Genomic DNA, 15,147 nt, shown 5'->3' with positions numbered 1-15,147 from the left:
GGCGAGCACAGTGGCGGTGGCAAGAGCCTCTCTCGCCTCCACGGCAGCACTAAGGATATCCAACTGCCAGCTTAGGCCCGCTCCCCATGGGCCTAAGCTGTCAGTCAGACTTCCCCAAGGGCTCCTAGACTGCGAGAGGGCCCAGGCCGGCCTGAGAGATCCCCCCCCCCCAAGTGCACAAATTTCATGCACCAGGCCTCTAGTCTGTAAATATATACCTTTAGCATCAGCTGAACTTGAGAGTGTGGGGGACATAAATATCACGTGTGAAATGCCGTGTTGTTTTCTGTTTGGGGTGATCATTTCTGCAAAACGTAGCTGCATTTCCCCACTAATGCCAAGTGGAAAGTGCGATACAATATTTGCCATTTCCTTGTTACGTTGCATAGATATTTAATCAGCGTTGCGTATGTCACTTGCTTTCATATTGGTGGTACTGAGGGCATTGTTTTTTCAGAGCATATTCGACATCAAGAGGAGTGAAAGGAAGAGTAACTGGCATATATAAGGTTAAAAAAACAAAACTATCGACTGCTAGCAATCTTAGGAATGAATTCAGTATAAAAGCTTTACTTTCCATTGAATCTGTATTCAAACAAAGGTCTTATCCTGGAATCTGCGATAAAGTAAATTCCAAATGCATATACTCTTTCAGTTTATTTATTGTCCGACATAATATTAGCATGTCTACACACCTCATCCTTCTTCCTTAACAATGAGACTCCACAGTTTCTACACAGTGATTTTGTATTAAATTACTAATATAACACCAGAAAAGGAAGTGACCGTCCATCCGTCCATCCTTTATGCATTCAAAATTTGTTTATTGAGTGACGACATTTATTCCGGAAGCAGGATGAGAGACACAGCAGGGAACAACATGGATTATACCGTGAGGATGCAGACACTGGGCACTAATGACAACCATGATGACTGTTTAAAAGGGGGCTGGGGGGGGTGAGTGCACAGACGACAGAGCTGAGCGAGCCCGAGCACCACAGAAAGGTCTTCCTGCGAAACCAGAACAATGACGAGGGTTGTTATGTGTTTTGACAAATGCTGGCATTCGGACAAATTGGAAGTGTGACCACATAAACCGAAAGGCGGCCGGAAAAATCAATTCCCAGGAATACTAAAGCCAATATAGAGCGATTAGTACAAAGAAAGCCTGATGTGTCCGAGGAGAAAGGGTTGCGTTGCTCATCCGTTTTCTTTGTTGAGTGGGTCTAGCTACAGCCCTTGTAGCAGTGAGCGTTAGGAAGCGGGAAGGAACCTCACCGGGGGAACGCTGGCTCTAGAACGAGATGGAAGATCACCGTAAGGCCTTGTAGTCTGTTCCTGTACGTTCCTTCCCCTCGGCTGTAGAGAGTATGCATGCATGTGTTAAGCATTTTATTTATAAAGTAGCCTCAGAAAATAGTTTTAAAACTGTTCAAAGAAAAGATAACTTTGGGTTTTTCCTAAACATGTATGAGTGCTCGATTCATCCGTGTTGATGACATTTTAAAAACATACGTTGCTTCTGTATGTCAGTCGTTGTTGGGAGATACAGGTCATGTTGCTCTGCAGTCGATAAGCAAAGAGGTCAGCGTGGCCAGTGCCAGTCCTGAGGGGGCCGGAGGCAGAAAGGGCATTCCTGTAAGACCCTCGCTCTGTGCGTGTGAAGCCCACATGTCAGTTATCTCAGGGAAAAAATAAATATTTAAATATAAACATATGTATAGTATTATAATACCATAAAATGTTTACAATTACAAAGGCGATAAACACATTTTTTTAAAAAAAAGTATAGAAATCACTGCTGAGGGGACTGGAGATGCTGTAGGTATTTCCTTTGGGTCCTGTAACCTCATCCTAGACCAGTGATGGCGAACCTTTTGAGCTCGGCGTGTCAGCATTTTGAAAAACCCTAACTTAACTCTGGTGCCGTGTCACATATAGAAATAATTTTTTGATATTTGCAGCCATAATAAAACAAAGACTTATATTTTTTATATTTATTTTATATATTTAAATGCCATTTAACAAAGAAAAATCAACCAAAAAAAATGAGTTCGCGTGTCACCTCTGACACGCGTGTCATAGGTTCGCCATCACTGTCCTCTAGACCCTTAATCGCATCATTAACTACATGGGTGGCTTTACCAAGCTCACTGCACGATGTAGTTAGTGAACCTGAATTTCATCGAATTCGTACATAGAACCTAACTGTGTTAATCACTTCAAATAATCCCAAATTTTACCATCATTTTCTATTTTTAGAATAAAGATATTTTTAGGCGATTTTTCCTTCTTCCAAGAGAGCCTTTGAGATCTTAGCAGAGAAGCGATGCGAGTTGGCAGCTGGGAAGGTGGCTGCTTACCTTTAGAAAGGGAGACTGAACCCCCCAAGCACGGAGGCCAGCTGGCCGGGGGAGCCGCCTCCTGGGGACCAGTGACATTTTGCTTTGAGATAAATGTCCACAGATGTCCCATCAATACCCATTAGTAATAGTTACGGCCAGTGTGTAACCAAGGGACACTCCTCTCCCTAAGCCACATCAGTGGCGGGAGCTGGGACCCTGGACGCCCACAGCCTTTGCTCCCAGCCTGGGGGGGTGAGGTGGTCAGGGGAGACCCGGGTGACCGTTACCATTCCCGACCGGGTCCCGCAGGTGGTGACGTGGGTGCAGCTCACCCTGCTTCTCTTGAGAAACAGAACTGGGTAAGGGCGACACAGACTGTTTGTTAATGAATGAATGACGAACAAGAAGCTACATGGATGAGTTGTGCCCAGATTTCTAAATGGTCATCGGTTTTATTTAAAGTTGCAACTAGGCAAATGCACCAGCACCTACACACACACACACACACACACACACACACACACACACACACACACACCACAGGTCACATTACCTTTCTCAAACCTAAGGGGATAATTTTCTGGATTTTGCCACATTTTAATATACCAACCTCCCGCCAACAATCTCCATATCTCTAGTGGTGGAATCTTTGAATAATGATGGTTTAAGTGCCATAAATTTTCAAAGAATTCTGATTTTCAGGTCTAGTCTACTTTTGTCCAAAGTCAAACCAAGCCAAGAAAAACTTTTGTGCGTGAGTAGGTCATCAGCACTCATACGCATCGTTGCCCACCAGTAGGCTGCGGACCTGTAAGGCTTTTCGAGCAGGGAGGGGAGTTGTGAAAGGGAGTCAGTACCACCAGCCTGTGGATCACGGGATCCGTGGGCCTCTGGTGCATACATTTCCCGGCAATAACAAACCCCGTGTTTGGGGAAGCAGGGAATTACCCATCAACCCTGTGAATGAGTGCATCCTGCATTCTGGGTGTTTTGGGGATGTTTTTATGTCCTCTTCCCGCATTCTTTAATGTCGACATCGAAGATCCTCCACCTTCTCGATCATGATGGGCCCCTCTGGGCAGCTCATGGTGATGGTGAGCCCTCAGTGCTTCCCATCTGAGTGGCGCATGGATGCTTCCTCCACCCAGAGAACAGAACCTGGAGATGGGAGGGCGGAGGTAGCATCAGGAGAGCCGTCTGCAGGGGGGGAAATCCCGACACCCTCCGCCCCCCCCCCCAGGCAGACTCAGCAGTGACTGGCGGGCAGCTGGGACCCAGTTCCCAAGCAGCACCCTTCACGGAGCACCTGGGTCCGCACAGTTAAGGAAGAAAACATGCAGCTAAATTTAAAAGTAGATTTTTTTAATATTGCTGTTTATGAAAGAATATGAGCCGAATATTCTGGCAGAAGCAAGCCTGCCCAGCTACATGACTGTTAGTCTCAGCAAGATATTTTGACAGCCAGTGTGATTCTCCTTTATTAAGTGACAAAATGCCAAAAGAAGAGAAAGGAAAAATACACAGCATAGAAATAGAAAATATTAGCCACCTTTTTTTTTTACCTCTTATTTTCTTTCCCTCTCCCCCCCCCCCCCGCACAGAAAATATCTCATAAAAGTTATGATTTAACTTGTTATCTTAAAATACTCAGGGGAACTTGCTGCATCGGGTGTCCACTGCTTGGAATGTTCCAACACCTTGTAGTTGGGATAATTCCCTTCTTCTAATGACAACGAGAGTATGTATTCATGTGAAAGCCTTAAGAAGAAATATTGATGTTAAAACACTATATGTGGGTTAGCAAGGTCAGATCTGTTGATATTATATTAGCCTTAGAGTTAATAACGAATAATAATGGAGTGGAATGCCAGAACGTTGCCTCACACATCCCGTCAGCACGTATGTGAGCACAGCGGGAAACCCAAAACAAAAGCTAATTTATGGAAAACTATGTATTTCTAACGACACCGGAGGCCAGCAGGGGTCCCAGCCTCCACCACACTCCTCACCCAACCTGCTTTCATCTGGCATTGAAACGGGGCTGCATTCCGGAAGCGTCTCACATCAAATCACTGCCCCATATTTAAAAAGTATTCTTATATTTTTTTTTTGTAAAATCTAATCATTGCACACGTGCATTATGTATATTTATATATTCATGAAACTAAAACAGAAAACGAAGAAATTTTGTTTTCAAAGCCCAAGGTACCGAGGTAACATATGCACGCAATGATGGTTGGACTTCGTGTAATTATATTTTCATTTTAAAATCAAAACAAAGGACCAGCATTTGCATTCAGATACACTGAAATCGTTTCTGTGCCGGGTGGGGCTTTTCCGAGGCTCCATGCTTCCGCCTGGGAAATGGCCGCACGTGGATGTACAGCGGCATCTCAGAGCATAGGTCTGGGAGAAACCTCAGGTCATCCGGTGTAGAAGTGAGATGTTCATGTGAATGAGACACAGCGACTTCCCAAACCGCCACACCAGGTGGAGCCTGAATGGAGACGGGGACCTGTGTCTCTTTTCATACAAACAAAAGGCTCCCCAGACGCCCAGACAATCTCTGCTAAAACCTGTGCTCTGACCTCTAACCCTCAGATTGGGATGGTCTTTTCCTGCACCTTCTGATAGCATGTTCTTACCGAATCTTTCTCAGGAAGGGTGTGTGGGGGGGAATGTGCCACAGTGGACCCCAGAGGTAAATTACAAGAAAGGGAAACTTCAGACCCAAGTTGCGTGGGTGAACGCTCAAGGCTTCGAAGGCTAAACAACACGGAATTACAGGCATTTTCTGGATATTTTTTAAGTCGGTTTTTCTTACCAGCTCTGGTTCTCATTGCTCATATTTTTGTCTTTGTGAGAATGACCTTGTCATGTTCCACAGCGTTTAGCCAATACTGGCAGTCATGGTAAGAACAGCACTCAGTTGCCAAAACCGGAGTGTGGTCCTCAGAGTGCTGGTGGCCTGAGCTCCCTTCAGGGCTGGGCGGGAGGGTGCCTGCTTCTGTGCCTGCTCCACGTGTCCCCCGGGATGTGCCCCAGGGTCCTGGCAGACACTGGGCCTTGGCAGCAGCTGTCCCCTCCCTGCCTCGTATCCGTATTCGGCAGGACCAGGCCGGAGAGCGTGGGCTCGCCATGGAAATGACAGCCGCTGTGACAACAGCTCCATGGCCTGGTCCCCGGAGACGCGGTGACATTTTGGCACCTCTCCTCTCACGGGGAGCTGAAAACGGCACTGCGTCTGCTCCTTGGTGCCGTGTAATTTTCTTTAATGACACATTTTGGTTTCAAGTGTTCCACACGCTGGCTTTTGCGTCTCAAGCCAACATATATTGGTTAGAAACAACATTGTGCCCTTTCTTCTGTGGGCGGAGGCGAGATCTGGCACCACCAGGGCCCTTCATCTCCATCAGCCTGGAAAACGCGAGGAGGGCCGCAGTAATTGCTCTCACCTGCCTGGGCTCAGAGCCTGGAAGAAAAAAATCTTCAGACACTTGCACTGGTAGATCTTTCCAAGCATCCCGTCTCAAAATTATCTCAATTAATGAGGGTTTTCTCAACATTTTCTGGCAAAGTCTGCAGAAAGAAACACTGTAAGAGGCTATAGAATGAATGCCTTTGAATTCTGTAGGGAATATTTTCATTTTAAACACATCATTCGTTACACTCTAAGAATGCCACCAGCACCCTAAGAAGATGGAACCTAAAGTAAGCTATTTGGCTATTAGTAAAACAGGTGGCAATCGTGATTGATGGGTGAGTGTGCATGTGAGTCTCTCCTACCGTGGGTACCATGGTGATCTTGTTATCACTGATCTGGGTGATCGTATAAAATGTATGCTTATTATTTTGTAGTGTAGAGGGCAAATGTCAGCTATTACAACCAATTTAAAAGAGTTGTGCCTGGGAATTATCCTGGAAAGGGTTTAGGGAAGGTGGGAACATACACTCTTGAGCTATGCTGTGTTAGATGGACTACTTTTAAATGGAAATTTTAATTTAAGCGTCATAGGCATTTAGAAAAGTATACAGCACGTAAGTGGAGACAGCCAGGGGAGGCCCCTCCAGGTAGAAAACTGGGATGTTACCCAGCACCCCAGAAGCCCCGAGAATTCGCCTAGCTCCACCAGCTCCCCCTCCCAGCGGGCAGTCAGTCACTTCTGTGACTGGTTTCCACCAGCTGGTAGGTCCTGCTTTTGAACAGTATGCACATAGACTTGCCAGGAGTCACGCTTGTTGTGAATGGGTTGTCTGGTGAATGTTCTGCTTGTGAGATGTATTCATGCTGCTGCAGCTGGCAGTGGCCGGCCCCTTTGCGCTGCTGTGTGGGACCCCTTTCCGTTCTGTGCGGGGTCCCTTTCCGTGCTGTGTGGGACCCCTTTCCGTGCTGTGTGGGACCCCTTTCTGTGCTGTGCGGGACCCCTTTCCGTGCTGTGCGGGGTCCTTTTCCGTGCTGTGCGGGGTCCCTGTCCGTGCTGTGCGGGACCCCTTTCCGTGCTGTGCGGGACCCCTTTCCGTGCTGTGCGGGGTCCCTTTCCGTGCTGTGCGGGACCCCTTTCCGTGCTGTGCGGGGTCCTTTTCCGTGCTGTGCGGGGTCCCTTTCCGTGCTGTGCGGGACCCCTTTCCGTGCTGTGCGGGACCCCTTTCCGTGCTGTGCGGGACCCCTTTCCGTGCTGTGTGGGACCCCTTTGTGTTGCTGTGCGGAAGGCCATTGATGACTTCACTATAAGATGTGAATCCGCTCACTGCTGGCAGCATCGGGGTAGTTTCCCGTCTGGGGCTTTTATAGTTAACGCTTCTGCGAACATTGTTGGTTGCCTTTGGATGCTGTGTGTGCATATTTCTATAGGGGATGTAGGCAGACTTTTGAAATCAGTGGGGACTTCAGCCACCATTTCTAAGATTTTTAATATAGAGGAAATACAATTCAGTTCCAAATAAGCAACTTACCAATAACCTTGCAAAATGCAACCATTTATAGTTGGTAAATATCTTGTATGTAAAAGCCAATTTTAGCAAATGAATAACTTCTGATTATACTTGCTGCTATCAATTTGTGTTAAATTTTTAAAATTTTCCTTAATGTGAATGCTCAATTTTCATTCAATACACTTCTGATAAGTAGGAAAGTAGCACAGTGTAGATAAAGGAACCTGAAATTGAGTCAGGACTCTGGTATCATGCGTCTTCTTACACAGTAACTTTTTAAGACATTGGGCGACTTGCCCTCTCTGCCTGTGTTTCATCCTCACACAGTGGGGACAGTGGTCCTCGCCACGTGCACATTGTTGGAAGATAACAGGCTTCAAGGTGTTTTAAATCTGAAAGGCACACTGATAGACATAGAATAGCATCGCCAGCATCCACAATTCCACTCTTACTCAGATCCCATTTAAGATATGAATACAGCCCAGCCCCATTAAAATCTCCTAAAGCTATGTGGAAATAACAATATAAAACTACAAAACGTAATATCATAAACTTTTTAAAGATTAAATCTACACCAATACTATTCCTAAAACTTTAATAAGTATGGTGTTTACTTAGGTAATTTTTAAATTGTTGTTTTAAGACTCTGGGTTAGCCACAGTATCCTGCTTCATCATCATCATCATCATCATATTATTGTAAAATTGCTTTTAGGACAATAGAAGTATATGGGAAAGTACTTGTATGGAAGGACAGTGCCTGGGATGCACACATGTGACCTTTGCCCCCTCGCCCCACACACTGTCTCTGCCCTGGGTTCCCAGACCCTGGGGAGAAGCTGTGTCCAGCCCGTGGCCTCAGGGAAGTCCCATCTCACTTCCTTCCCTGTGGTTTCCCTCTGAAACCCTGGAGTGAAAGGGACAGGAGTGCTGTGATATGACCTTTGTTCTCAGAAGGTCTGGGTTCAAGGTCAAGATCCACTGCTCACTTGTTTGGGACCTTAAACTCTCAAAAAAAGCCTCTGTTTTCTGAGACTTAACATGAAAAAAAAAATAATATCCACTATTGGTGGGGTCTTTGTGAAGATTCAATGAGATAATGCAGGTCACACTAGCACAGCACTTAACACAGAGCAGGTGTTGGTGACGATTTTATTTTTGTGATATTGCACCACGGTGTTCTCGCTGCGGCTCGGACAACGGGTCTGTGGCTGACAGATGCCTGGTTCCGCTGCCAGCCCAGTTCTCCCCACCTCAGCTATCAGCCCGGGGAGTGAGGGACCCGGAGCGCACACGGCTTCCAGCCACATCCGTTTGTGTTTTCCTTATTGTGGCTTGATTTGTCTTCTGTTGTTTCATTCTCACATCCATCAGCGGCACTAGGGCGGCATGTGAAAGCATCCCTTTCATCTCCCAGCTCTGTGAACTGTTCCACTGAAGACACACAGGGATGACGGGCTTTGAACATACCTGGCAATTTAGAAGTTTTGTCTTAAAGAAGTGGAGAAGGTCTAACTGGTGTTAGAAACTTCAGTTCTTTAAATGTAGAATTTATTTTGTCACACTGCAACTTTTTTAATAGCTTATTGATTTTTAGAGAGGCGGGGGGGGAGGAGGTGGAGAGAGAGAGGGAAACATTGATCAGCTGCCTCCTGCACACCCCCAACCAGGGATGGAGCCCACAACCAGGACTGGTGCCCTTGACCAGGAATCGCACCTGCAACCTCCTGATGCGTGGGATGACACCCAACCAACTTAGCCACACCGGCCAGGGCACAGCCTCTTTTTCACACTTTGTAAGGGTGGTGTAGTAGGCACCCCAGAGTGAACTAGGCAGCCCTCCCTCGTTTTTGCATCAGGGGTCTTAACACCATTGCTTGGACCTCTCGTTTTGTCATCTTGCTCTTGTTCAGACGTGAAATACCATCGTTCTGAGATGTTCATTTTCCGTCTCTGCTCTTCCTGACTCCAGATCAGCACCCCTATCTCCAGCGTTGACTTCTTGGGCTTGTTTCTTGTTGCATAAGCCTCCTCAAAGTTTTCTCCAAATTTAACGTTTTCTTGACTCTTTGTCGTGACAATATCTCTAGTTGCATGGGGTACTCTTCAGGAGGTGGGCTCCTGCCTGCGTGGCCTTCTATAGACATAATATTTTCAGTCGGACGCCCAGCTTCTTCTGACACGCGCCCCACGCCCTCCGGTCAGTCCTGCGTCAGCCAGGGATCCGCGGTACCACCTTGAAGGTTGGGAGCACAGCCTCCCTGGGGGTTCACGTCTGCCCTCCCGCTCGGGCGAGGCAGGGATGTTCTCATCCTTCTTCATCTACAGATGGGTTTTATTTCACTAATTTTCTCTGTGTCTGCCGAGACATTGCATGTCATGTTACTGACCGGTGCTTAGTAATTTCTGAAGCATTTTGACTTTTATGACTTCGTTGCCTCTACCCCACTCTCCTCCTCTTTTCTTTTTCTCTCTCACACTACCTTTGGAGTGAATCTCCCTAACACTCTGAGTTTGTATAAATATCTTAAATGACACATCGTAAGTGTCAAGAGCTTCACTAAAAATTCCAACCAGCAATATTTTCAAAGCACATAATATTCTAAGACCAAACAACTTGTTAGCCTCTGTTTTCAATGCAGTGTGAAACAAGATGTGATATTAGTGGGTATGGTTCTCATTAGATGATGTCTTGAGTAGAACTGAAATCCCATTTTATGGAGATTTTCTATAATGAATATATATAATAAGATATTGCCCATCTGGCAGAAAATAAAATAGGTCTCCAAACATAAACATAACATTACTTTTAACACTTCTGTGTATAATCCATGGATTATCTCTCCTCTTCAAAGTCTGTGAAAGCCAATAAAACGAGCTAATCTATAAGAGGACTTTTTATGCTCCATGAAAGCACACGGTAATGACACGTTATTTTGTGTGAGAGCCTTGACCCTGTTGGGTAGTTATTGTTGCTCCACCAACAAGTGTCTGTCAGACCTTTACTCTGTGCCCAAGTATCTCGCACTGTTTCATTCAAAACTTGCGGAAATATCTGAAGCTTGACAGACGTATGATGTGCTCAGTGTTTAGAAAGCTCTTGACATTTTGCCAGTCAAACCCTACATTGTCTAATGCAAAAATGACATACAGAGTCATACCTCTTTACCCATTGACAATCTGTAAATTCAAGCATTCCATGACCTATGTCTTAATCCTTGAAAAATCAGAGTCTAAAAGAAATTGCCGGCAGACTGGGGTTGAAGCAGGGAGCATACATGTAAACATTTGTTACAGATACACAGGGTAGGTGTAGTGTGTCTGGTATATTTCTTACTAGATCATGATTTCATATCAGGTATCGGAACAGGAAAATGGGAGACTGGTCATGGAAGGTCCCCAAACTGTTGAATCTTTTTTTAAAAATCCAATCAATTATACATAATACGAGGGGACTTTCACTCACTATTTTTCATACACTCTAAGGCAATCAAATAATGAATAAAATAGCACTCTTGTCATAGCCACTTATGTATTTGTTTTATATTTATTAAATTTTCCTTTGAATAACTATATATTTTTATACGCAAGTGTTTTCTTAGATTTTAAAACCTCAGGAAATAAAATCGTTTATTTGACAGATATTTATCAAGACCCACTAGGTAGTCCAGCCAGCGTGGCTCAGGGGTTGAGCAGTGACCTATAAACCAGGAGGTTATGGTTCGATTCCCAGTCAGGACACGTGCCCAGGTTGCAGGCTCGTTCCCCAGTGTGGGGCATCTAGGAGGCAGCTGATCAGTGATTCTCATCGTTGATGTTTCTGTCTCTATCTCCCTCTCCCTTTCTCTCTGAAATCAATAAAAATATTTTTAAAAATCTACTGGGTGTCAGGCACTGTGTAAGGTAAATGAGATACAAAAGTGAATGAACAGTCATGGGAAAGATGCTCCATCCAGTCGTGCTGCTTCCCCAGGAAGTGGGCACCTGCCACCTGAGGGAGGTGCAGGGATTTCACGGGGGAGGGGACACGTCGCAGTCAGAGGGACTGTTAACTTGAGAGGTACCGTGGTCGGTCAGGTGACTTCCAGTAGCTCAGTAATCTGGGGTAAAGGATAAATAAATGAAATGCCTCTACACGAAGAACTGTCCTGCTGCCTTCCATCTGTACTGCCTAGGAAGTTCGCACCAATTACATAAGGTTGGGCAGCCAGCCTCACTGTTTAAGTAAACCTAATGTTTACCAACATTATGTCACTTGTGCAGGGTTAAATTCTCAATTGAGGACAGAGCCAGAGTTTGTACACTGTGCCAACATAATTGTGTTACTACGTATATCGGATGTTATTAAATAATACATAAAAATTTTAATTAGATTTAGACATGTATAACTATATAACTTATAGTTATCTTTTCCAAATCTTTTAAATAAAGTTAGTCAACAACGTTTTTACAATTTATCAGATTACTAGAGGCCCGGTGCAGGACATTTGTGCACTGGTGCAGGGTGGGGTCCCTCAGCTCCATCTGTGCCCTCTCCCAGTCTGGGACCCCTCAGGGGATGTCCTACTGCCGGCTTAGGCCTGCTCCCTGGTCCTTAGCGCTGCCACAGAGGCAAGAGAGGTTCCCACCACCGCCTCTGTGCTTGCCAGCCATGAGCCCAGCTTCTGGCTCAGTGGCGCTCCCCCCCCTGTGAGAGCGCACTGACCACCATGGGGCAGCTCCTACATTGAGCATCTGCCCCCTGGTGGTCAGTGCAAATCATAGCGACCGGTGGTTCCGCTGTTCGGTTGATTTGCATATTAGAGTTTTAGTATATAGGATCACGCTCATACAGAAATTCTCCAGGAAACTACCTGACAGATATACAGGCAGCTTGATCTGGATCATTGCTGAATTATACTATAAAGTCATCCTAAATTTAGATTATTAAAATATTCTATTTTGTGCATCGGTATCCATTCTGATCATTTCATATGCCAGCTAATTCATCTGTGAGCCCAGTTTTTAGTTTTACATTAATCCAGTGAATAGCATCGCATCGCTTGAGAACCTATAGGTTTTACAACAAAGTGTTATGCACGTGGGAGTGGCCTGTGGTCACGCAATTGGGCAGGTGCTGCTATGAGCACCCACCACTTAGTTCAGGGGTGGAGGGGATGGAACTCCGACAAAGCAGAGAAGGTAACTGTTCTTGCCTAGGAGTGCCCTGGTACGATTAATGGAGAAACATCAGAGCACTATTGCAGTGCTGCGTATGTACCTATCGCCACCCATTGCATTTGTGTGCGGGATTGCTTATTTTCTGATCTTTATCATGCAGTTACCCTTGGTGTTGCATTGTAACTCTACGTGACTTTTTATCAACATGTTTGCCGTTGGCGTTGCAGCGAAAGTAGCAGCCCTTTAACCAGCCTCTATCCTTCCCCCCAGCAATGCATCTCTTCGGCCTCAACTGGCAGCTCCAGCAGACAGAAAACGACACGTTTGAAAACGGAAAGGTGAACTCGGACACCGTGCCCACGCACACCGTGGCGCTGCCTTCTGGCGACAGCGGTAAGGCAGAGCGTCACGTGGCCTGTGTGTTTCTGTGAACATCTCTTGCCATACGTTTGTCTTTACCCAGTTTTATGTGGAAGAGAGAAAAGGTTTTGAAATTACAGATGTCGTATTTGAAGGAGCAGTTTTTATTCATTTACTTGAACAATTGAAAATGTACACTTTATTATGGGAATAATACTGTGTGCCCGTCTGGTTAGACAGCGAGGCCTTCCCACCTTTCCCTCCTTGCAGATGTGTATTTCGTTTTATTTTAGGCTGAAAGTAGATTATAATTCAGCATCTCATCACTATTTCCTTGCGTATATGACGCTTTCTTCACTCAGCAACTGTGTGGCGTTGGAATACTATATTAGTTTTGATATGAAAGTTTTTAAGCACAGCCCACACTAAAGGATTATAATGTACTGCCCTTTCTCTAACCTTCCCAAGCTTGCACCCTGACCTGACAGGCTTGCAGGTCAATTGACTCTGAATTAAAAATGGAATTTAAGAGGTTGTAGCTAATTTTTTTCAACTTAAACACCCAGAATGCTGTGTTTCATTTTTCCAGCATAAACACGCAGGAAAATGTATTCATGTGTGTGCATATTTACATTATGCGTGCCTGTCTGTTGTTTTTATATATGTTTGTGGTATGTAGATATGTCTTGGCGTTTGACATCCTCTGACTTTTTGCAAAAATGTCGTAATACTTTATATCTCAAAGCCACCAGAATACAACACCTATTGCCACGTGATGAATATGTCGTCTGCCTCTAAGCATCTCCCTGGCGTGTCTTCCACTTCTTTCTTTTTATGTTTGTATTCTGCTTCCACATCAGTTAGGTCCCCCTCGTGGGGCAGGTTCCCTGCGAGATTAAAAAGAAGCTATTCTATCTTTATATAGAACATATTTGCTTATCCTATATAATAAAAGGCTAATATGCAAATTGTCCCTTCAACCAGGAGTTCGACTGGAGTTCGACCAGGGGGTGGGGCTGGCTGGCCTACTGCCCTGCGGCCCCTCCCCCTGGATGGCCCCACCCCTAGTTGCTCCCCCCCATCCCAATCGGGGGCGGGCCGGCCAGACCCCCCCTGTGCACGAATTCGTGCACCGGGCCTCTAGTATTTATATATCTATTGTGGTTTACATGGACTGTGACTAATGCTCTTATTGTATTTTTGTTCTTTGCTTTCCCATCTTCTGTTTTATTTTAACAACAATACTTTGTGACTCTTCTTTTCTCTCTCCAAGAGGCTGAGGAATTTGACAAGATCTTCATAGTAATAATAAATACCCCGTCCCACCCCTGGAGGGGGCCTTTTGACACCAAGTTCTGCATGTCCCCAAAGTCTAAGCTGGTGATTGAGAGGACACCGCACCTGAGGAAAACGGGCAGATTACCGAGGAGGGAACCCATCTTTCCTCGTTAAGACTGTCGGTGGGAAATTTCCATGAAATAAAATACAGTTACTTACGCAGTTGTTTTAGGCAGTGATGGCACACATATGAACAGATCGAGTAACTACACAGAAATTAATAGTATTTATTTCTGGTTTATATAGATTGAAATTTAGATGTTCTCGTAGCACTCATTAATCACACATGTAGGGGACTTTATCCACTGAATATACTAAAAAGGGAAATGTTTATTGTAAATGTTTTATTTAAGAAGACACACACCCTAGCCATTTATTTATTGCGACTGAACTGAAGCCGGCAGGCATGCCTCAGAGAGCTGCGGGTCCAGTCCCTTCCCTGGTGCTGGGCTGAGATTTTGCCAGGAGCCTCTGCTCGGATCCGCAGGCCTCGGCTCCCAGAAGCCCACAGGCAGACCTGGCTCCTTCCCCGGACTCTGTACCCTGGTCCAATGGTTCAGACCTGCAGGAAAGCGTAGGGCAGCCCGGGAAAGCCTGTCGGGGTCCCAGCAGCCCCAGGGGTTTGGAAGAACATCCTGTAACTGTGGCTTTAGAAAGCGCTCTGGAGCTGATGGGCTTCTAAACTACTCACCACGATGCAGGGAGATGCTACTGCATCAAAAGCACGAATGCATCCACATATCCTGCCGGGAGCCGGTCCATCCTTGTTGTTTCAAGGGACCTGGCATATATGGCATACTGTTCTTAATATGTTTGCTCACCTTCTTGGCACTATGTGTTTTAACCAAGGTCACCTCTCCGAGAAAGGTTGAATCCCCAGGTAGGGATTTTCCCCTGAAGTTAGGGAGGGAATAAAACCTCTTAACTAAGTGCCAGGCGGGTAATTAATCATTTTAACTACGAACAATCATGCTTAAGCTACATAATTTTTACTCCCTGGAATGGAGATAAGA

The 15,147-nt window shown here is 45.5% G+C and overlaps 1 protein-coding gene across 7 annotated transcripts in view; it reads left to right on the top strand.

Moving 5' to 3' along the window:
• Positions 1-15,147, top strand: part of TENM3 (teneurin transmembrane protein 3) — a 584,034-nt gene that overhangs the window by 451,492 nt on the left and 117,395 nt on the right. For all 7 annotated transcript variants that reach the window (XM_059685785.1, XM_059685788.1, XM_059685787.1 and 4 more), the window contains one exon: positions 12,707-12,829. In XM_059685785.1, the coding sequence (XP_059541768.1) occupies positions 12,707-12,829 (123 nt within the window). The remainder of the gene's footprint in view (positions 1-12,706; positions 12,830-15,147) is intronic.

This window comes from Myotis daubentonii, chromosome 2 (genome assembly GCF_963259705.1).
Source record: "Myotis daubentonii chromosome 2, mMyoDau2.1, whole genome shotgun sequence".
Lineage (NCBI taxonomy): Eukaryota > Metazoa > Chordata > Mammalia > Chiroptera > Vespertilionidae > Myotis > Myotis daubentonii.
Note: the sequence above shows the minus strand (reverse complement) of the source record. Positions and strands in the feature narration are given on the sequence as shown.